Source organism: Microcebus murinus, chromosome 19 (genome assembly GCF_040939455.1).
Source record: "Microcebus murinus isolate Inina chromosome 19, M.murinus_Inina_mat1.0, whole genome shotgun sequence".
Lineage (NCBI taxonomy): Eukaryota > Metazoa > Chordata > Mammalia > Primates > Cheirogaleidae > Microcebus > Microcebus murinus.
Window position 1 is genome coordinate 22,789,952 of NC_134122.1, and position 23,549 is coordinate 22,813,500.

At 51.1% G+C, this 23,549-nt stretch overlaps 1 protein-coding gene across 3 annotated transcripts; it reads left to right on the plus strand.

Annotated features, from left to right (window-relative positions):
• Positions 1–361: 361 nt before the first annotated feature.
• On the plus strand, positions 362–22,511 carry CHST12 (carbohydrate sulfotransferase 12). 3 transcript variants are annotated; one of them, XM_075995243.1, is made up of 3 exons: positions 362–468; positions 19,449–19,608; positions 20,999–22,511. In XM_075995243.1, the coding sequence occupies exon 3, from the start codon at positions 21,070–21,072 to the stop codon at positions 22,294–22,296; it is 1,227 nt and encodes a 408-aa protein (XP_075851358.1). In that variant the 5' UTR covers positions 362–468; positions 19,449–19,608; positions 20,999–21,069; the 3' UTR covers positions 22,297–22,511. The 3 variants fall into 3 exon arrangements, with proteins under 3 accessions (XP_075851358.1, XP_012614894.1, XP_012614899.1); XM_012759440.2 differs by lacking the exon at positions 362–468 and adding an exon at positions 508–581; XM_012759445.2 differs by lacking the exons at positions 362–468; positions 19,449–19,608 and adding an exon at positions 510–581.
• Positions 22,512–23,549: the final 1,038 nt, after the last annotated feature.

The following is a 23,549-nucleotide window of genomic DNA, read 5'->3' on the forward strand; positions in this document are numbered from 1 at the left end:
CTGCGCCCAAGTGTCACTATCCGATGGATCTGGAGACACGCTCGGAGAGGTTAAGTCACTCGCCCAAGGTCAACACAGCGGGTCCCAAGCCCCAGCGGGCGAGCATCACAGTCCTCTCCCAGTGAGTCGGGGACGCGACCGAGTCTGGTAGACAGCAGGCGCCCATAAAGGCTGCTTGTAGGGATAGTCGTTCCCCGCCACGCCGCGCTCCGGCTGGGTCTGCGGACACCGCGCGCCCCCGCGCGCCCCCGCGCGCCCTGCCGGGGCGGAGCCCACGCTGCGGACTGGCCGCCGCGGAGGGGCGGGGCCCGGCGGGAGGGGCGGGGCCGACTCTGGGCGTAAATAGCGCCACATGGCACTGGCTGGCGAGGCCGGCGCGGCGGGGAGGGCGCAGGCGCGCTGAGGGTGGGCGCCCCTCGGTCTCCGCGGCCCCTCCGGCGGCCGCGACTTCTCGCGAGAAGAGGAGCGGTAGGCGGGGCCGAGTGCTGGGGGCGGGCCCGGGGCCGGCGGGGCGGTGTCGGGAGGGGTCCGTGGGGCGCGGGCGGCGGCGGGCGCGAGGCGCGGGGTGCGGACCGGCCGAGGTGAGGGCGCGGGGCGGCCGAGGTGGGAGCGCGGGGCGCCGGCTCCCTCCCGGCGCGCTCGGTCCCGGGACGGGGTCCCGTGGCGGGCGGGCCGGGCGGGGGTCCCGCTGGGGCGGGCGAGGGTCCCTGGGCGGGGGGCGCGGGGCGCTCTGCAGGCCCGGCCCGGGAGGGTGCGGCGGCCCCGCTGCGTGACCTTGGCCCGCGCGCGCCCTCTCTGTGCTGTCCGGGTGCGGGGTCCGGGGGTCGGCGGAGACGCCGCAGTGCCGGGCGGGGGCGGTCGGTCCCGGCCACTTGCTTCCGACGCGCGGCGCCGGGCGGGGGTCTCGGGCCGCGGGCCGCACGCGCCCGGCGTCCTCCGGGCACTCAACTTGCGCCCGCCGGCCGCAGCCGCGACGCGCAGACCGCGCACCGGGCGGCTGGCGCGGCGGTGTCGCCTCAGTGCCCTCCGGCTCCGAGACAGCGGCTCCGCTCTGGAGCGAGCGGAAGCCCCGGTGCAGCCCGCGGACGGGAGGACTGACTGCTCGGCGCGCGGCCACCGAGGCATCAGCGGCAAACCCTTGGCTCGGGCGAGGTTCCGTCTGGCGCGGAGCACAACGAGCCGTAGTGTTTCCACAGTTATTAAATTATTTACTGCATAATTCGGTGCTGTCGGCTCGGAAGACCCGGGCGACTGAGAATGTGGGTTGCAGGCAGGGTGGACGGTGCCTCTCTGACCCCCTGCGCCCCACAGTGTGGTTCCGGGCTGTGGGTGGCTGGGGACAGCTCAGCTGGTCCCTTACCTGCCCCCACACCGGGGCACAGTTTAGCCTTCCTCTCTAAACAGCTGGTGTTGGGAATGTGAGTCAGGGCTGGTGTCTGAGCGAAAATGGGGAGAAAACAGGGGTCATTAGGAAATTGCCACAAGAGTGCTTGCGTGGAATGGCAGAGATGTTTAATTTCCCTGGGGCTGGGGCCGATGTTTTCCGGCCAACAATAACGGTTTACTGACGCTCAGCGTGTGCCTGCTTCATGCTTCAGCGAGCGTTATCGAACCTCTAAGCATACAGAAGATGCCAAGTTGGGCTGGCTAGATGCTGGCGATACCACGGGCCTTACCCTGGGAGCTCATGGTTGGCCGGCTGCAACACAATGTGGTTGGGACTGTAGGAGTTTACAAAGTGTGAAGAAAGAGGGAGCAACTGAGCTTATTTCTTGGAGTTGGAGAAGTTTTCCACAGTGGAGAGGACACGTGAATTGGGTCTTGAAGGATGAGTGAAGTTCGGGGAGAATATTCTGGGTGGAGACCACAGGGTGTGCAGGGAGGTGGAGGTGAGTGGGGTGTTTGGGGAACCGTGAGTCGCTCTGTTCATGATGGGATGGGGTTTGAGGACCCAGGTGGAAGCTGAGGCTAGAAAGGTAGGTTTCTGGTTGTGATGGCGCTTAAAATGCTGTGCCAGGAGTTTGAGCTTTGGTGATGAGCAGTCATGGTTTTGGGGCAGGACACAATTAGGCCTGTGTTTCAGAAAGGTAATGCTAATGAGAATGGGAAAGATGGATTTAGGGTCTGGGGAGATGGAGATGCAGTTGGGCAGCCCTGTGGGGGCGTGGGTCCAGGTCAGAGGCTGAGGGTGTGGAGCTGGAAGAGGCTGCAGCGTCCACTGGGTGGGGCGACCTGTGGGCTGTTGTGAGAGGGCTAGGCTAAGGCAGCTGAGATTTCTTGCCTGGGTGCAGAGGCTGGCGCTGGTGCTCGTGATGAAGGATGCTAGAGCCGGCAGGAGAGGGGAAGGGCAAAAACACACGTGGGTCTTAGACCTGTAGAATATGTGGGCGTCTTGGATGCAGTGTGGTCTGGTAGGGAAGGGGATGCATCGTGTTCGAGGAGGGGATCCCTGGAGTCCCAGCATGGGGCACAGAGGGTGGAAGAGGAGCTGTCGTCTGGCCAACCTGGGACAGACAGTTCTCTTTACTGCAGGGTTGTCGGGACTGGTGGGTGGTTCTCCTCCAGAGAATTGGCGGAAAGAGACCGCTTATTGTTAGCACTGAAACACATGCGGCTCACTTATCATTTTTAAAAATGTTACATCTTTAGTTTTGGTTTTGAAATTGTTTCTTTCTCTTCAGAAATGAGCATTAGTTTCACACCTGCTTGGTGGCTCTGTGGCCGCAGTTGGGGCTGGTGGTTCAGTTGCTGGCCCACAGATGTGCATGAAGATAACTGACCGTCTACCTCATTACTTCCTGCTGTTAGCCAAGGTGGTGGTTTCTGTAACTGTCAAGAACCTTTAACAGTATTTCAGAGAAGAATAGTAAGCACCCCAGGCACATCGTGTTTAGGGGCGAGGGGGTGCCCCGCTACACAGAGCCCACTTGGCTCCCAGAACAAGGCCACCTGGGGCTTTTCCCTCTGGGCAGAATGATGCCTGAATCTGAGTCTTTGGGGAACCTGAGTGGCCCAGGTGAAAAGACCTAAAAGTAATGACATCAGGGAGTCCCCAGTTCAAAGGCCCACCTGGATCACTTGCTAATGAAGCTTGTCATTAACCACTCCCAGTGTTGGAAGCATCCAAGTTTTCTTAATCCTCCTCCCTTAGATACTAACAGATAACCAAGGACACCTGACGAAGAAAACCTCGGGCATGGAAGATGGAGACCAGAGCGCACACCTGCAGGCAGCGGAGTGTGCAGGAAGAAGACTTGGACCAGATTGTCATCCATATGCACGTGGAGATAACAGGAAATACTGCACACGTGAGACAAGAACAGGCAGCCCTAAAAAGGAAAGGAACTCTCAAAGATCCAAAAAGAGAATTCTTGGATGTAAAAAATACAATAGCCAAAGTTAAAAACCTCAGTTGGTGGGTGAAAGGTAAAGTTGAGGCACTCTCTCAGAAAGTAGAACAGAAAAGCAAGAAGATGGAAAATGAGAGAAAAAAGATCAGAGCAGGAGGTTGACAGCTGAACAACTAGAGTTTCAGCAAGAAATAGAGAAAATAGGACGAAATCATCCACAAAGTGATTTCTTAGAACTCAGACATTCTGGGTGGAAGGGGCCCAGCCAGTGACCAGCACCGTGGGTGAAAATGCAGGTGTCCGTCACTCTCCCGGTGTCTCCACTTCCCACTTTGGCTATTAAAAGTCTGGGCAGTAAGTTTGGACAGTGAGGGAGATCGAGTTTCAGATAGACACTAGTGAGAATGTGGGAGCAAGGGATTTATGTGAAAGTATGTGTCACTCTGTCAGCTCCAGAATTTGGATAATGAGAGTTTGGATGGGGGGAGATTTACCTGCGTCCCCCTGCAAGACACGAAGCTGTGACGTTTCAGAACCCGTGGAATGGAGAAGAGTGTGGTAGCCTCTAGAGAAGAAAACAACAGGTCACGTATCAGCTGGGCTTCAGACTCCACAGGAACACGGGACGCGAGAAGACAGGAGAGCCTTGCTCTTGAGATTCTGAAGGAAAATTCTGTCAACCTTGAACTCTACACTCAGGCAAAGGAGGGTAAAGACATCTTCAGACGTGCTCCCCAGGTTTGCCTCTCGTGCTGGGAGGCAGTGGCTGCACGCGCGGTCTGCCTGGTGGGGTGGCAGGGCTAGAGAGAGGGAGGGAGGGGGATGCGTGGAGGAGAGAGGACTTCCCCCTAGGTGGGGGTGACAAGGACCTGCTGGAGGAAGATGGAGAGGCAGGACACCAGCCAGGCACCCACGTGGAGAGCAAACTCGTCCTGAGCTGAGCTGGTCAGAGGCTCCTCAAAGAGATTTTTTGGGAGAAGATGAAATTAACAGGACACCCGATGCTCGGGACATCTGGAGAGGAGATTTAGACAGTTGGCAGAGTTGGGGCTGGATTAGTGATAAGTACTAAACAAAGCAAATGAAAACACAAGACTGTTATTAGTTCCAGGGAAAATAAACCGTTGTGCAGGAAAAGAAAAATAATTATAGTGTACTACAAGGCTCAGCTGTGAATGGCCTCTCCACAATGATAACAGTTTATGTAAACACCGGCGGCTGCTCTAATTGGAATTATGATATGCCTGGGTGCAGAAGGTGTGGGGGAGACAGCATGGCTGGGTCCAGGGGAGGAGAGAGCTACGCTTTCTCCTGCCACCGTGGGAAGTCAGTCGGTGATGCCCCAAACTGAAGAGGCAAGGTCCAGCTCCAGAGGCCATCATTTAGAGGTGGGAGGCAAACGCCCAGAGAATCGGCTAGAAGGGCAGAGATAAGGCTGGGGAAGAGGGCAGGGACTGCTGTGTCCAAGAATGATTCCGTCCTTGAGTGGATGTGGATGTGGATGTGGATGGTGTTGATGTGACTAAAAACAGTCTCAGGCAAGCTTCCTGCTCGAGTGGAGAGGCCTCAGCTGCTTTCCGTGCATGGCCCTCTTTAGTGGCTATTTCCTCTTGGTTATTGCCATCGTTCTCTGTATCCTGTCTCTGGAGCTGTGGTCACTTGGCAGAGATTTGGAGCTTGGTGGGGGCCAGGATCTCCTTCCTCTGAGCTTCGAGTGGAGATGGGAAGGCAGTGTGAGATTGCCCTGGGATTCCCAGGGAACGGGTCCAGCAAAGGGACAGCAATGCAGAGGCCAGGCAGCGGGAGCCTGCTTGGGTGGTAGGCGAACGGCAAGGAGACCATCGAGGTTGGGGTGGGTTGGTGAGGGGGCTGCGCTAGGACATGAGACCGGTGGGGATTGGAAGCCACTGGACTCCAGTGATCGGAGGACTTTGAGCAGACATGCCACATGACCTGGGGATTAGAAGATACTGGACTCCAGCGATCGGAGGACTTTGAGCAGACATGTCACATGACCTGGGTTGGAAATGGATTGTGTGGGCACCAGGGCAGAAGCAGGAAGGCAGTTTCGGAGGTAGCTGTGCTAACGCAGGTGAGGCTCAGGTGGGCTGGGCTGTGGGTGAGGCTAAGAGGGGTCAGGGCCTGGGGATATTTTGTATGTAAAGCCCTAGGCAGTTTCTTAAACTGATCATGTGAAATTTATTGTTATTAACAACATTAATTTTAATTATCGAAGTAATTTTTTTGAGTTGGTGTTTTATAAATGCATTATAAGTATTGTGCTGCCTTAGACATGATGCCTGTCTGCTAAGAACTTGGAACCTAGTCTGGGGATATTGGACTGGTCCATGTTCACTGATGTCCTGTCTAGTTGTGAGGTGCTGACCCAGGGCTTAGCGACGGGGAAGGTTGGTGGCCTCTGGGCCCTGGGTCCCGATCTGTGGGAAAGTCGCTTCAAAGGCAAGTTTGGGCTCAGTTTTCATGTAGGTCTCCTGTGTCTTTACATCAGTGTTCTGTTCTCATCAATGTGACCACTTATTACATATTTTTATTTGGATAATACTGTCAGATTTAGTTTGCAGGGTTAACTGCACACAAGTGGAGTGATTTTGTAAGCAAATAAGCCACGGTCGTCATGGTACCAAGTGAAAATCTATCTTACAATGAGGGTTTTACTGCAGCACCACACTGTAAATTGCAGGGCTTGGCAGCCCAGGGCGTGCAGAGAGCAAATGTTGACACCAGAAACTTTCCAAATTTTTGTTGACTACAGTGATGGGAACTGCAGTGAATTATTCGCCTTATATAGAGTTTATAAAGCTGGAAAAGAAATAGGTGGTTTCTGGTCTTTTTGCCAGTAGCATAAATAAATAAAACTTGGAACAGTTTTATATATATATAAAACTTAGAATTCTTAATGAAGGTCATGTCACTTGACTTAATGCCCAAGAGCTTGGTTATTTGGACACGAAGAAGCTAATTCTCTCAGAAATAAAGGTAATAATAATCTGAATGTCTATGGCTGGGATTACAGGCTGGGCTCATGCCTGTAATCCCAGCACTTTTGGAGGCCGAGGCAGGAGGATCACTTGAGGCCAGGAGTTTGAGACCAGCCTGGGCAACATAGTGAGACCCCGTCTCTACAAAAAATTTTTTAAAAAATTAGCTGGAGGTGGTGGCTTGTGCCTTTCATCCTGGATACTTGGGAGGGTTGCTTGAGCCTAGAAGTTCAAGGTTATGGTGAACTATGATCTCACCCCTGCATTTTAGCTTTGGTGATAGAGCGAGACCCTGTCTGTCTAAAACAACAAAAAAGAAAAATCTGACCAGGCACCTGAGTCAGATTGCCAGCTCTAAACAGTTGCTAGCTATGTAGACTTGGACAAGTTGTATAACTATTTTCCCCAATTTCATCACAATTAGTGTTGAGATTAAACAGACTAATATGTGCAAAGCCCTTAGAACAGCACTTTTACAAACATGTTTGCCACAGTTGTTATAAAATCAGTTGCAAATGTATAGTCATTTTCGACTACTGATCACTGGCTCTTGGTAGAAAGGAAGAGAAGTAATACAAATGACACGTTTGTGTAACACAACTGTTTGAGTGAGCATGAATAAGGCCAGTGGTATTTCCTAAATAAAGTGCTTTACTATTTTCTAAAACACTTAGCTGGTGTTTTCTCATTTTCTTTCTCAATACCTCTGGTTAGCAGAAAGGCCTAGGTTGTTCTCATGCTGTAGACGAAGAACTGAAACTCAGACGTAAGGTGACTTGGCCCAGGCCACTCAGCAGAGGTGGGGCCTGTTCTCAGTTCCTCTTGCTTCCTCCAGCCCGTACACGTGTGTGCAGAACTCTGTGCTGGGCTTTTTCTCCGACTTCGTGGAAACTGGTGACAGCGGGCTGTCCCATCCATATTGAAGAGAAAAGTTTTAGCTTCTGGAGATCAACTTCGTAAGACCACTACATTCTTTAAAATTTTAAATCAACGGTATCGAGGTATAATTTACAAGCCATAAAATGCTCCCCTTTTTAAAGTATACGGTTCGATGAGAGTGGACATACATGTTCACCTGTGTGATCACCACCGCAGTCAGTGTGACAGGACATTTCTGTCACCCGGAGCTTCCCTATGCTCCTCTGCAGTCTGTGACGTCTCCCACCGTTTTTGGCTATAAGTGGCATCACACAGCAGGCACTCTCGTGTCCCGCCTCTTTCGTTCCACATGTGACCTCTGAGATTCACGCATGTTGTCACATGAATCAGTAGTTCATTCATTTTCGTTGCTGAGTAGTTTCTTATTAAATGGGTACACCAGTTTGTTCATACATTCACTGATGGCCATTGGGGTTGTTTTCAATTTTTAGCTATTTGGACTAAAGCTGCAAAGAATATTCTTGTTTAAGTCTTTGTGGGGACATGTTTTCACTTCTCTTGGACAGTTAGCAATGGAATTGCAGCCTGTATTGTAAATATGTTTAACTTTATTAGAAACTACCAGGCTGTTTCCGTAGCGGGAATACTGTTTTCTGCCTTCCCCCGTCCCAGCGCCCCTGCAATCCCGCCGGCACTTGCTCTTGTTAGTATTTTTCATCTTAGCCATTCCCCAGGTGCTAGGTGGGAATCTCATTTTAATTTACATTTCTCTGATGCCTGATGATGATAAGCCCTTATGTGCTTTTTGACTATTGGTACATCTTTCGTGAAGTATCTGTTCTCATGTTTTTGTTCATTTTTTAATTGGGTCGTTTGTTTTCTTATTTTTAGTTGTGAGAATTCTTTATATATTCTGGATATAAGTTCTTTGTTAGATATATGTATTGAGAATATTGTGTCCCAGTTTATGTCTGCCTTTTAATTTTCTTCATGGTAAAACTTGAAGAGCCTAAGTTTGAAATTTTGATAAAGTCCAGTTTACCAAATTTTTATCTTATGGTTCCTGCTTTTGGTATCCTGACAAATCCTTGCCTTCCTCAAAGTCATGGCGATTTTCTTCTGCTTTCCTCAGAAAGGTTAATAGTTGTAGCTTTTATATGGAGGGCAGTGCTCCGTCGCAAGCTAAATTTTGTGTGTGGTACGAGATGTAGGGGCTGAGGTTCATGCTCTGCCAGACGTCTGGTTATTCCAGCACCACGGGTTGAAAAGACTGTTCTTCCCTTGTTGGATTACTCTGGTGCCTCTGCTGAAAATAAATTGGCCACACATGTGTGGGTCTCTTTTTGGACTCTGTTCTGTTCCACTTGTCCATGAGGTATGTCTGTCCTTATACCCTGTCTGCATTATTTTCTCTATTTTTACTTTCCAACTTTATAGTTAGTTGCGAAATGAGCCACTCAGACTTCAAATCTGTTCTTCTTCTTTTATTTTTTGAGACAGAGTCTGGCTCTGTTGCCTAGGCTAGAGTGCCATGGCATCAGCCCAGCTCACAGTAACCTCAAAGTCTTGGGCTTAAGCAATTCTTCTGCCTCAGCCTCCCGAGTAGCAGAGACTACAGGCATGTGCCACCATGCCCGGCTAATTTTTTTTATGTATATATTTTTACTTGTCCAGATAATTTCTTTCTATTTTTAGTAGAAATGGGGTCTTGCTCTTGCTCAGGCTGGTCTTGAACTCCTGACCTTGAGCAATCCTCCCCCCTCAGCCTCCCAGAGTGCTAGGATTAAAAGTGTGAGCCACCATGCCCGGCCCTGTTCTTTTTCAAGCTTGTTTTGGCCATCCTAGGTCCTTTGCAACTCTGAATAAATTTAAAAAATTTTCAATTTCAACAGAAGAGCCTGCTGGAATTTTGATTGGGATCACTGTATTTCTAGAGATCACTTTGGGGAGTAGGAACATCTCGATATTAAGGCTACTAATCCATGAACTTGATATCACTCCTCTTTTTTTTTAGAACTTCAGTTTCTCTGCAGTGTTTTGTAGCTTTCAATGTAGAGCATCTAATTTTATAATTGAATAATCAGTGATAAGATTTGTACATCATGTGTTAATGGCCAGTCTGATGGGTCTTTAAATAGATCCTACGCATTGGTATAGAACATAAGCTTTTCTGGATCTTGTAGAACATTCCAGGAGCTGAAAAATCCATTTCATATTTTTTTAATACCATCTTTTCTGAGTTCTTGAAAGCCTCAGCATAAAAAAAAAGGTCTAGCCTTTAGGCAAAAAAGTTCATAGCAGCTTTATTCATAATAGAGAAAAAAAGGAAATAACCCCAAAGTCCATCAGTTGGGAAGTGGGCAAACAAATGGTGGCATATCATACAGTGAAATTCTCAGCAGGAGAAAAAGGAACTTGCTGCTGATACAAGCAGCAACCTGGATGCTTCTCAAGGCACCACGCCAAGTGAGAAAAGCCATGTACAGAGGCCTGCACACTGAGCAATTCCCCTTATGGGACATTCTAGAAAAGGCAGAACTGCAGGACCGAAAACAGACTGGTGGTTGCCTGGAGCTGGGTGTTGGGAGAGGGTGAGAGGGGACTTTTGGGAGGGATGGAAATGTTCTTTATCTTAACTGTAGTGTGCGTTTGCCAAAACGCATCAAACTGTGCACTTAAAAAGAATGAGCTGTACTGTGTGTAAATCCTACCTCAGTAAACCTGACTTTAAAAAAAAGAACAAGCAGAGGAGCCAAAGTGACTCCATCAGGAAGGAATGGTTTTTTCCACACATGGTGCTGGAACAGCCGGGTATCTATGTGGGGAAAAAAACCAACCTCAGGCCCTCGCTCTGGAATACCTGTGTTGGATGCAGCTGAAAGTCTCTGCATTTGGCCAAGGACAGTCGTTCCCATTTGTTAACACTTAACTGTCCAGTTCTCGCCGGTTTGATCATTTCCATCTGTAATGTGCAGTAAACACACATGCGTGCACACAGGGTACCCCCAGTCCAAATGACAAAGTGGATATCTGTATTAGGGCTCTCCAAGGGAACAACCAGTGGGATGTATGTGTGTCTGTGTGTGTGTTTATATGTGTTAACATACACGTACACATGGAAAGAATGATTGTAAGGAATCAGCTCATACAAGTGTGGAGGCTGAGAGGTCCAGTCCTGGGAAATGGTACAGTTCCAGCCTGAGTCCAGACCAGAGGCAGAAGGAGACTGATGTCGTAGCTGGAAGACAGGCGGGCAGGGCCGATTCTTTCCTCCCCCACCTCTGATCTGCTCAGGCCTTCGATGGGTTGGACGAGGCTCACTGAGGCTGGGGAGGGCAGTCTGCTTTCCAGTCTATCGATTCGAATGTTCATCTCATGCAGAAACACCCTCACAGACACACTCGGGATGATTTTTACCCAAATATCTGGTCATCCTGTGGCCCAGTCAAGTGGACACATAAAATTAACCACATATTATTAATACTCGATGGTTTTATATGATAGATGTTAGTTCTGCTATAAAAATATGGAAAACACCCTCGTGCAGGTCCTAACGTGGAGGATCTAGCAGGGTGCTCGTGGACGTGCCAGGGTGACTCGCAAAGGCATGGGAGTGGGCCGTGACCACAGCTCTCCCCTGCCAGCTGCCCTTTCCCTCCCAGCTCTTGGCCTGCGATTAGTGTGAAGGCTCACATGGACGAGCAGCCTCGAGTGGGCAGCTGGCACGGGCTGCCGTGTCCGCCCTTGGCATCGTGCCCCGCGTGTTGTGTGCAAGAAAGGAAATATTTAACAGCCCCACCCCAAGGAAGAAACAGCTCCATGTGCCTAACCACAGCGTCTGGGTGTAATCCTGACCCAATAATTCTCGGTAGCGTTTACGAGGGCACTGACATACCCCTTGCAGAGCAGTGTCCCCTCCTGGGTTTTCTGGCGGACGGAGGAGCCTCTGGGTGAGCCTGTGCTCTGCGGTTCTCTCTCGGGGACAGGAGCGCGTAGCTGTGGTATGGCAGGCCGGCCATGGACCTGTCCATCTGAGACACCCTGCATGATCTGCTGCTTCAGAGCACCCAGCCTTTCTGTTGAGTGCTTTTTTGAAATGGTGGGAGATTGACATTGGGAAATAATGTCCTTATTTTTTTTTTAATGAAAAATGACTTTATGAGGTCATTGTTGTCCCTGATGTGCGTTTGAAGCAGGTGGGGTGGTGACTTCGTCTCAGCACGGCTGTTCTCATGAGACTCCCCGTGTGCTTCTCTTGTCCCCAGGAAACAGTGACAGTTGCACGGGCTCCGGACTGGGGCCGCCTGGGTCCCTGCGCCAGCAGTTCCTGTGTGTCCAGTCTGCCTTTTGGAAAGTGAAACCTGTTGTTGGCAATGCTCTCTGGTGCTCTTTCTCCCTTCTCTCTCATTCTCATGGTTCTGAGAACTGCGACCTGTGCATGTGTTAACCTTTCCTTTCCGGGGCTGCTGTCACAGCTGCCTCTTGTCCTCGGCCCGGCCTGCTTCTGCAGCTGCTGCGTGTGGCTCGCTTGGGGTGAGACGTGGCGACACAGAGGCCTGCCCTCCTTGCTAAAAATGAACCACGGCCTCTCAGACTCATAGGTAAATGCTACCTTAGCAGCAAGAATTTAGGGGTTCATCACCTCGACTTGAAAGTCCTGGAAGGGACCGCACCTGAAGCACACCTGGTTGTGAACGCACAAGAGCATGACAAGGCAGGAGCAGAGCTGAATGACCAGGCCCATGGGATTCTGGCCATTCTGAAGGACTCATTTTCATACCTTATTTCATGTAGGAAACAAGTCCTGTCTTGTTTCCTGCACCTCCTCCACGTTATGCATTTTTAAAAATTTAATGCTTAATAAATAAATTGCAGGTAAAGTCTGGCAGTCTTTTGCAAAAGGTTGTGAGCATGAGGGTGAACTGTGGCTTCAACACAGGCTGTAAGCTAAGCCTTCTGTTACAATTCTGTAGCATATTTAATGCCTTAATTTTTTTAAACACACTTTCCTTTATTTTGCTTTTTTTGGAGGCAGACTCACTCTCTGTTGCCCAGACTAGAGTGTCATGGTATCAGCCTAGCTCACAGCAACCTCCAACTCTTGGGCTCAAGCGATCCTCCTGCCTCAGCCTCCCGAGTAGCTGGGACTACAGGCATGCGCCACCATGCCCAGCTAATTTTTCTATTTTTAGTAGAGACGGGGTCTTGCTCTTGCTCAGGCCGGTCTTGAACTCCTGACCTCAAGCAATCCTCCTGCCTTAGCCTCCCAGAGTGCTAGGATTACAGGCGTAAGCCATGGCGCCCGGCCTATAAATACTTTTTATAGTGGATACCACTCGGCACTAGAAAGGAAGGAACTGTTGACACACACAACCACACCACCTAGTCTCAAAGTAATTATGCTGAGTTAAAGAAGATAGGAACAAAAGTAAACAGTGTATGATTCTATTTATAAAAATTCTATAAACTAATTTATAGTGATAGGGAACAGATCAGCGATTGCTTGAAGGGAGGAGAGGGGGGAGAAAGATTATAAGAGGCACGAGTGGATGTCTGGGGGGTGTCACAGACGTGGCCATCTTGGGGTGGTGCTGGCTTCATGGATGCATATATATGTCAAATGTATTAAGGTGTACACTACACGTATGTGCAGCATTTTGTAGGTTCTGCAGTTAGACCTCAGGAAAGCTGTTTAACAGGAAGTTGAGGGAGTGTGTCAAGCTTGAACTTTTGGAGTTAGATGCCAATTTTGCATCTCTGTGCCTCAGTTTCCTCAGCTGTAAAAGGAGATAATGTCACCCTCCTTGAGAGCCAGGGAGAGCACACACAGTGATGTACATTTGTAAAGTGCTCGTCTAGGTGCGTGACGCATAGTAGGAGCTCGGTGAATGGTGGGTGCTATTAAAAAGATGTTATTTACATATAGTTACTATCCTAAAATATTTTCTTTGTAATTAAACTGGAGTCTTATTAAATTATCAGTAAAAAGTCATAGGTTTTATAGAATGATGTGGTCCCTGGCATTTGTTAGTGTGCATGTAACACTTCTCAGCCGAAAAATAAGCAAGGGACCGAGGTTGTTGGCTCAGTAATCCCCTGGTCTGGTTCTTGGCACACGAAATGCGTGGGCGGGGGCAGGGTCCCTGGTCTGTGGCGTGGGCCTGTGTCCACGATGTGACTCTGAATCCGCATAATCTGCACTCTGCCAGATAGTCTTGACCTTAAAATCAGAAACTTACCTCTCAAGTCCTTTGACATTTTCAGTTACTTTTCTCCTTTTGCTACTTTCTCAGCGTTTGGCAAACTTATTTCTTTTTTCTTTTTTTTTCTTGTGGTTTTACCTTCATCTCAAGAAACTGTTCATTGTTACACATCACTGAGAAGGATGGTCTTAAGAAGAGAACATGGCTACTTATGATCTAATTTTTAAAAAATAGGCTGCAAAATTGCATGCTTATAACCGCTGAGGGCATTAACCGCTGTTACAGTGTTGCACGTTCCCATTCCGCTCACACCCACGCTGGGGAGGGCCGGCTGCCAGCGCAGCTGTGCGGGAGACAGAGACGGGTCTCCCCTCTGAACCTTACGGCTTTGCCTGATTTCTGTAGTGGGGGCATCACCCTTATCACATTTAGTGCACATGTGAACTGTGCGTGACGCAGGTCCCTCCGGGCTGGGGGCCAGGCTGCTCTGTGCCTCAGGTGGGCGTGCTGAGCATGCCAAGTGCCCAGAAACGCCCAGCGGAGGTGGCGGCGGGCACAGGACACTTTTCTCTGAGGACCATGTCAGCACCTTTCATGGAGAAGCCGACCGCCCTCTGTGCTGACCTTTCTGCGGCATCGTTTAGTACTTTCTCCCTTAGCTGGGCTAACAGTGCACGGGGCGGTTGCGTGCCACGGAGGGGGCGGCCGAGTGTCAGCCTCACCAACCTGCAGGTTCATTTAATAAGGATCTGCTAGGCGCCAGGTACAGCTGCCTTTAGAACACAGTCGGACGCATTTGAGAAATACAGGCTTTGAGCAGCTCACGCTGGGAGGATCCAAGAGGCCTCTAGTGCGAGACTCTCCCCTGGACCTCCAAGGGTGGTCCGTCCGTCTGTGCTTGGATGCCCTCGGGTGTGGAGGTCTCGTTCTGGGTTTTGGCCGTTAGTGTATGTATGCTTTCGCTGGCCTAACCTCGGTCTCTGAGTGCTGCCTTCTGAGGCTGCACAGGCTGGCTTGCTCCCTGTTTTCTGTGACAGCCCTTCAGATAGCTGAGGCCCCAGTAGAAATCCTCCTTCCACCCGCAACAGCCCCGACTCCCACATTTCTCCCCTGTCACGGGGGTGTGGGGCGGGTGCCCCATGGAGGAGCTGGAGGGGACGCCAGGACCCCGCCCAGTGAGCCTCAGCAGGTGGGTTGGACAGGTGCGCACATGACTGCAGTGCAGGGGGTGAGTGGCAGAGGTAGGGGTCCAGGTTGGTGGGCTTTTCCAGAAATCCTAGGCTATCTGGTCATACATACCAGACATGGAAATGTGCGTTTATCTTTCCCCACCGCCCGCTAAACAGGGCTGTAAGATGGTCCCACTCAAAAATGTAGGGAAGAGAGACCACTGGAGGAGCTGAGCACCTCTGGGGACCCATGCACTGTGGCCACCATTGTTTCTGTGCTTGGCTGAGGTCATAGGACTGCCATGAGCACCGGTGTCAAGTCCTGTAAGGGCCCACATGTGGGCCAGGTGTGGCAGGAACAAGCCTGCAGATTCGTGTGCATTAATTCAAAATAGTACCACAGGCCGGGCGCTGTGGCTCACGCCTGTAATCCTAGCTCTTGGGAGGCCGAGGCGGGCAGATTGCTCAAGGTCAGTAGTTCAAAACCAGCCTGAGCAAGAGCGAGACCCCGTCTCTACTATAAATAGAAAGAAATTAATTGGCCAACTGATATATATATAAAAAATTAGCCGGGCATGGTGGCGCATGCCTGTAGTCCCAGCTACCTGGGAGGCTGAGGCAGAAGGATCACTCGAGCCCAGGAGTTTGAGGTTGCTGTGAGCTAGGCTGACGCCACGGCACTCACTCTAGCCTGGGCAACAAAGTGAGACTCTGTCTCAAAAAAAAAAAAAAAAAAACAAAATAGTACCACATTCTCTTTCTTTCTCAACCTCATCCCTTTTTGCCTTGTGTCAAATTGGGAGGTCTTCTCCCATCCTGTATAATTGATCTTTTTTTTTTTTTTTTTTTTTTTGGTGGAGAACTTAACCTTTATCCCAATTTAAATTTCCATCTCTTATTTTCAACTTGATCTTCATCTTTCTAGGCTATCTGTCTTTCTGAATCCGGATTCTGGGAGACGCTGGACTCAGTTGGTGGTAGGGTGGGCCAAATGTGCCAGTGGTTGGGGGACTAGAGCTTTGGGGGAGGGCCTAGCAGAAGACAGAGGCAGGCTGGGGGGGGGGACCAGCGGGGGACCTGAGGATTGTCCCATCCAGGATGGGCCTCGGAGCCTATGTAGGCAGAAGGGAGGAGCCGCCAGGAGGTGCCGGTGACAGAAGAGACAGCTAATGTGGGCACAAACATTCTGGGGCAGGAACTCATTTCTGTAAAAGATCCAGTGTCCTTAGCAAGAAGCCAAGGCAGGAACACGGCCCAGGCACATACCAGAAAAGGACCTGCCTTGGAGGGTGAGGGACCTGGTCATGAAGGTCCCTCCAGAGCAAGGCCACTGTGACGCAGAGCTTCTGTGCCTGTCATTCAGCTGACATCTGCTGTAGCCCTGCTGTGTGCCTGGAACGTGGTGAGCAGAGCTGGACAGAGCCCGCCTTCCCGGGGCAGTATGAGGGAGAGCAAGTACGTGATTACAGATGTGATCAACGGAGCGTGCATACCTGGGGATTTGACCCAGTCGGGAGAGGCTTCGCTGGGCACGGGAGCACTGAGTCGTGAGCAGTAGGATGAGCAAGGGTCCATGGATGATGGTGGATTGGGGACATCCTTGTTTGTTCCTGGTCTGAGTGGTCAAGCACTCGCTTTTTTACCATTAACCACTTCGGTACGAGCATCGACTATAGTCGATAGCCACAGATGAAAGCACACAGCCAAGTGTCGACTTTAGCTGACAGCCGTGATGTGACTTTTCTAATTTGTCATTTATCAAAATAAAACTGTGAACATTTAAAAATAACGTAATAAAAACATGTACCTATATGTTACCTATTTTGATTTACATTACAAGTAAAGCTGCCTATAAAGGAAAAAACAAGCTTTCAGTGCTTTAAAGCTTTCCTCATCACACAAGAGCAAAACTGATTTGTCGTCAATGCACAGCACAAACTATCGTGTACACTATGAGTGCCGGCTGTGGGCAAGGTTTTGCGGCTGGTGAGCACCGTACCGAAGTGGTTAAGTATGGTGTTGGGTTAGCCGTAGGTTTTTGTAGGTGCTATTTATCAAGTTAAGGAAGTTCTCCTAGTTTGCTGAGAGTTTTTTTTTTTTTTTTTTTTTTGAGACAGAGTCTCACTTTGTTGTCCAGGCTAGAGTGAGTGCCGTGGCGTCAGCCTAGCTCACAGCAACCTCAAACTCCTGGGCTCAAGCGATCCTTCTGCCTCAGCCTCCCGAGTAGCTGGGACTACAGGCATGCGCCACCATGCCCGGCTAATTTTTTTTATATATATATCAGTGGGCCAATTAATTTCTTTCTATTTATAGTAGAGACGGGGTCTCGCTCTTGCTCAGGCTGGTTTTGAACTCCTGATCTTGAGCAATCCGCCCGCCTTGGCCTCCCAAGAGCTAGGATTACAGGCGTGAGCCACAGCGCCCGGCCTTGCTGAGAGTTTTTATAATGAATGGATGTTGGATTCTGTCTGTATGTTTTCTCTATGAGCTGATTCTTTAGCCCATTGATGGGTAGAGTGCATGGTTGATTTTTTTGAATGCTGAAGCACCCTTGCACATTCAGAATAAATCCCACTTGGTCATGATGTAATTCTTTTTATACATTGCTGGATTTGGTTAACTAATATTTGGAGGATTTTTTCTTTTGAGACAGAGTCTCACTCTGTTGCCGGGGCTAGAGTGCCATGGCATCAGCCTACCTCACAGCAACCTCAAACTCCTGGGCTCAAGCAATCCTCCTGCCTCAGCCTCCCAAGTAGCTGGGACTACAGGCATATGCCACCATGCGCCACCATGCCCAGCTAATTTTTTTCTATATAAATTTTTAGTTGTCCAGCTAATTTCTTTCTATTTTTAGTAGAGACGGTGTCTTGCTCTTGCTCAGGCTGGTCTTGAACTCCTGAGCTCAAACGATCCACCCACTTCAGCCTCCCAGAGTGCTAGGATTACAGGCGTGAGCCACCAGGCCTGGCCTATTTGGAGGATTTTTACATCTAGTTTCAGGAGTTATACTGGCCTGTAGCTTTCTCTTTTTTCCTACTGTTTTGTCTGGTTTGGGTAATGAGTTCTTTTTTTGTAAAAGATTGTATAAAATCAATGTTATTCTTTAAATGTTTGATAGAATTCTTCAGTGAAACCATGGAGATTTCTTTTTTTAGGAGATTTTAAATTACAAATTCAGTTTCTTTAATGAGTATAGGATTATCCATCTTGGTAGTTTGTGGTTGTCAAGGAATTGGTCTGTTTCATCAAAGTTGCTAAATTTGTGAACGTGAAGCTCTTCATAGTCATCCCTTTATGGCCACAGGATCTAATATTATCCCATTTTATTCCTGATAAAGATGATTTGTGTCTTCTTTTCCTATCTTTGTCAGTCTTTCTAGAGGTTTATCAATTTCCTTGATGTTTTTCCCTAAGAGTTTGCTTTTTGTTTCATTGATTTCTCTGTTGCCAACCTGTTTTCAAGTTTATCAATTTCTGCTATTATTTTCTTCCTTCTGCTTGCTTTTGGTTTATCTTGCTCTTCTTTCTGGTTTCTTGAGATGGATTTTAAATCATTAATTTGAGATCGCTCCTGTTTTCTACTGCTCTCAGCACTGTGTTAGCTACATCTCTTGTATTTTGATATGTTATATTGTCATTCAGTTCTATGTATTTTAAAAATGTCCTTTAAGATTGAGAAGTATGTCATTTAATTTCCAAGTGTTTGGAGGTTGTCAATTTCTAGTTTTATTCCTTTATGGGTGGAAACCTGATTTCATTTCTTTAACATTTGTTGGGGTTTGGTCTACCAGGGTGAGTGAGTGGGACAAGATGGAGTGCTCTGCATGCATCAGACCCTGGTGGTTGCTGGTGTTAAGTTGTGTGTCCTTGTGGGGTTTCTGTCTAGTGGTTCTATCAATTATCAAGACTTCAATGAACTATTGAAGTCTCCAACTATAATTGTGGATTTGTCTATTTATCCTTTGGCTCTATCAATTTTTGCTTTAGGATTATTTTGTCTTCCTATAGATTGACATTTTTTTCTTTCTGTAATGTCCCTTTTTGTCTCCAGTAATTTTTTTCCTTCTAGAGTTTACCTCATCTGGTATTGTTATAGCCACACTTGGCTTTCTTTTGATTAATGTTTGTATGACAAATGTTTTCCCTCAACATCAGGAGCTGGGAAGAAGAAGAGTGCCAGCTAGCCCCACCTCTAATGACTTGCTCCACCCCCGGATGCCAGGTGGGGGGAGAGTGGAGTTCAGGTCCCCACTGGGCCCTGCTATGGGCAAGGGGAATCAGAGCATGGACTGTCCTGCCTCGTGTCACCTTCTGCATGGTGGATGCCAGGTGGGGTCAAGGCTTAGCTCCCCCTGGGACCCCATCGATACTGCCCTGGTGGGACAGTCAGAGCTCACCTCCCTGCTCAGCCCTACCAGTACCACCCGGTGCCTGGTAGGGGAAGAGGAGTGTGCCCCCTGCTTTTGTAGGGCAGGGGGTGGTATGGAAGATCAGCTCCCAGGGCGTCCCTGATGAAACTGTGGGGTGCAATTTTCCCATTTGTGTTTGGATTAAGTAGAGAAGGTGATGCTAGAAAGATCTTTCTGTTAGGTCACTATGAAGTTAGGGAATAGCTTCCAAGACTTCTCTCACTGTGACTGACACCAGTAGCAAGTGCACGTGTCCCCAAGACCACCCTCGGGTTTGATGATTCGCTAGAAGGCACACAACTAACTCACGGAAAGCTGTTACATTTATGATTATGGTTTATTACAGGGAAGGGAGACAGATTAAAATCAGCCCAGGGAAGAGTTACCATGCACGGGTGTAGCCACTAGGGGATCTCCACTGAGCCTCTGTTTTCAGGGTCTGCTGGGGTTCCACCACGTGGACATGCTAACTCTGCACATGGCTGACCTCCGTCCGGCCCAGGACCTCTGGAAGTTGAGCTGATACTGCATGGCCCAGAGCCCCCATCATAAAGCACACTGTTCACTCTCCAGCGTGGCTCAAAGACTCCAATCAGGTGGGGCACTCGAGGGCTTACAGGTCACCTCCCAGAAACCAGGGGCCAAGGCCAGACACCTCTTTGGGCAAGTCAGATTTTTACTACATGGCGCCTGCCCTTTGGCAAGGGGAGCAGGCACTTCTAGGAGATGTTTTGTCTGTGCCTATCGATGGTTTGGGGTCACAGGCTTCTCCAGCCCTGTCCTGTGCACACAGGAGACAAGGAACCCAAGGGAGCTCACCCCTTGTCACTCCTCGAACCCCCAGGTCCCTGGCCTGTCTGCAGTCTTCTTTCCACCTTCCAGGGTGTTCCTGAAGTGTGCTGTGTTACACTAGAGTTTTGAGTTGCAGGAGGGAGGAGCTGGGAGGAGTGGGACTCTCCATTTTGGGGGACTGGTAGTGAAGCAAGCTAGGGCACTACTCACCTCTGAGCCGGCCTTCCCACAACTCGGTCAGCTTTCTCCATCTGCATAACTGGCAGAGACAACATCTTGTTTCCTGAGATGTCCCTGGCACTCAGCGAGGCCTTGGGACAGAACTGTGCTCAGTGTTTGCTGAGTGGGGCCAGGCCAGGCATGTTCCACACTGCCAGCATCCACGCTAACTGTCCACAGCCTCTATCACAGTTGTAATTGGCTGCATGTCTGCCAGCATCCGGCCTGCACTCTCCACCCTGGCCCCCTGAGCTGGCCTGGCTTGCTATATAGAGCCTGGGGACCTGCGGCTGTCAGGAGCTGTCACCCAGAACCCTCCGTCCCTGCTCTCCTGCCCCCTTCTGTTGTTGGGGATCAGGTGGCCGTCCCTGTCCTCAGTCGAGACACTGCTGCTGCTGTGTGTCCCCTGCAGGGGTGCTGATGGGCCCTTGGAGCCTGGAGGGCGTTCACGTGGGCCAGCCCAGTAGCCAGGCAGGCCCCGGTGCCCACTCACCTCATGCCTTCTGCCCTTTCCACGTCAAGGGTGCAGATGAGGCAGGACTATGCTGCCTCCTGGGTCACCCTGCACCTGCATCGTAGCTAGAGTCAGGGCCTGTCTCACGTGTCTGTCTGGTCTGCGTGTGCCCTGGAGGACTGTGGGGGGGGGCTTCTTCAGGGCCTCGGTAACCTTGAGCTTTAGCCTCCTCGTTAGTTTCCCCATCGCTCCTCTTCACCAGGGTCCGCACCCCCTGTCGCACTGCCCCCTCCCTTTCAGCGTGCTGATGGGGTCTCGCTCCCCCTTGGTCACTCGTGCTTTGGACCAAGGGGCGGAGCCACTAATCAGGGCCTGGTAGGTGGGGCAGGGGGAGGGGTCTGGCGCACCAGCAAGCACGGGTCCCAAGGCCCTCTGCGTCCCCCAGGGATCGGAAAGTAGGAGTCAGAGAAGAGACGCTCAGTGGTCTCAGTCTGTAATTCAGTCTGTTGTCGCCCCTCCAGGTTCCTCCAGCGCGATGTCCCATCGCTCCAGGAAGCTGCAGTGAGCGACCGCGAGGCCCTGGCCAGGCAGCATGGCCAGGCCCCGGCTCTTCCGGCTGTGGCTGGCGCTGGGGTCCGTCCTCATGATCCTGCTCATCATCGTGTACTGGGACAACGTGGGCACCGCCCACTTCTACCTGCACACGTCCTTATCCAGGCCGCACCCCACCCCCGGGCAGGGCGAGGACCCGGACGCGGAGGAGTTTCTGGACAAGCTGCTCGGCTCCGGGAAGCCTGTTGACCTTTCCGGGAGGAAGACGGAGCTGCCGCCTGCGGCGCCCAGCAGACCGGCGCAGAGCCGCCTGGAGGAGAGCGTGCGGGGCTACGACTGGTCCCCGCACGGCGCCCCGCAGAGCCCTGACCAGGGCCGGCAGCAGGCGGAGCGCAGGCGCGTGCTTCGGGCCTCCTGCGCCAACGCCAGCCTGGCCTTCCCCACCAAGGAGCGCTCGTTCGACGACATCCCCAACTACGAGCTGAACCACCTCATCGTGGACGACCGGCACGGCGTCATCTACTGCTACGTGCCCAAGGTGGCCTGCACCAACTGGAAGCGCGTGATGATCGTGCTGAGCGAGAGCCTGCTGGACCGCGGCGCGCCCTACCGCGACCCGCTGGACATCCCGCGCGAGCACGTGCACAACTCCAGCACGCACCTGACCTTCAACAAGTTCTGGCGCCGCTACGGCAGGTTCTCGCGCCACCTCATGAAGATCAAGCTGAAGAAGTACACCAAGTTCCTGTTCGTGCGCGACCCCTTCGTGCGCCTCATCTCGGCCTTCCGCAGCAAGTTCGAGCTGGAGAACGAGGAGTTCTACCGCAGGTTCGCCATGCCCATGCTGCGGCTGTACGCCAACCTCAGCAGCCCGCCCGCCTCAGTGGGCGAGGCCTTCGGCGCCGGCCTCCGCGTGTCCTTCGCCAACTTCATCCAGTACCTGCTGGACCCGCGCACCGAGCGCCTGGCGCCCTTCAACGAGCACTGGCGGCAGGTGTACCGCCTCTGCCACCCGTGCCAGATCGACTACGACTTCGTGGGCAAGCTGGAGACGCTGGACGAGGACGCGGCGCAGCTGCTGCGGCTGCTCAGGGTGGACGGGCGCCTGCGCTTCCCCCCGAGCTACCGGAACAGGACCGCCAGCAGCTGGGAGGAGGACTGGTTCGCCAAGATCCCCCTGGCCTGGCGGCAGCAGCTGTACAAACTCTACGAGGCCGACTTCGTTCTCTTCGGCTACCCCAAGCCCGAAAACCTCCTGCGAGACTGAGCGCGGGGGCGGCCCGTGCGCCGCTGTGCGCCCGCGGCTCCACACTCTGCGGTTTTTTACGTGACCTACGATTTTGCGACCTGGACATCTTGTTTACTCCACTGCCTCTATTCATTGAGTACTGTGTTGATATTTTTTTAAGATTAATATATTTCAGATATTTAATATGAAACGTGGGAGGAATCTCTGGAGTAAAGTGTCCCCGCTGCCTTGTCTCTGCTGGCGTGGTCATTCTGGTTGTGTGACGACACCCGCCGGGGGAGGGTCTGGGCCAGGAGCCCCTTAAAGGAAGGGGGTTCATGGCTGTCTTCTGGGGAAGGGAGGAGCCAGTTTGCAAGTAGGTCTGACCTTTTTCACACATGGTTAGCAGACAAATTCTTCAAAATTAAAAGTTCTAAGAAGTGATGTATTTGAAAAGGTAATGTCATTAGATCTTCAGGGCTTCCTATGTGAGAGTAAGTCCGAGATGGCTGTACTTTGCAGTAGGAGCTATGAAAAGCAGGATTTCTAACTCCAGCTGCTCCTGGGTGTCTCCTCCCGATTGTGGCCATTAGGATTTGCAGTTGGCGGGAACACTGTGGATTGGCGTTTGTCACTGGGGTACAGTAGATGACATCCAGTGTCACTGAGAGGCTCTGCGGTGACTGTCATGGGCTGGCGGGTTGGGTTAGCTCACTGTTCTTGCCCCTGGGGACACGGCTGACCTTGAATCCTTGGGTTCGATGGGCCTTGCTTGGCTTGGTTACAGTGTCATGCTAGTGTGGGAGACTCTTTAAATATCTGGTCCAAGCTTTCATGGCCCTAGCTTTTGACCCATAATTGATGAGACAGTGGCAATTATCTCGTGGTGTCAGGCATCGTGCTTGACCTCGTCTTCCTCCTCTGCAGTGTTTGCTCACTGCTGCCTGGTCCGTGAACAGCTGGCAGTGCTCCCGCAGATGTCCTCAGCCCATGTCTGCTGTGTGTGGCGTCTGCGTTTCCCAGCTCCAGGTGGGGCCTGGTGGCTCTGAGTGTCTTCAGACTTGGGTCTCCACTGTCAGAACAACCCATTTGTCTTTAAAAAAAAAACACACAGGGTCTCACTCTGTCACCCAGGCTGGAGTGCAGTGGCATCATCATAGCTCATTGCAGCCCCAAACTCCTGGGCTCAAGCAATCCTCCTGCCTCAGCCTCCTGAGTAGCTGGGACTACAGGTGCCACCACATCTGACTAGTTTTTCTATCTTTAGTAGAGCCAGGGTCTCGCTATGTTGC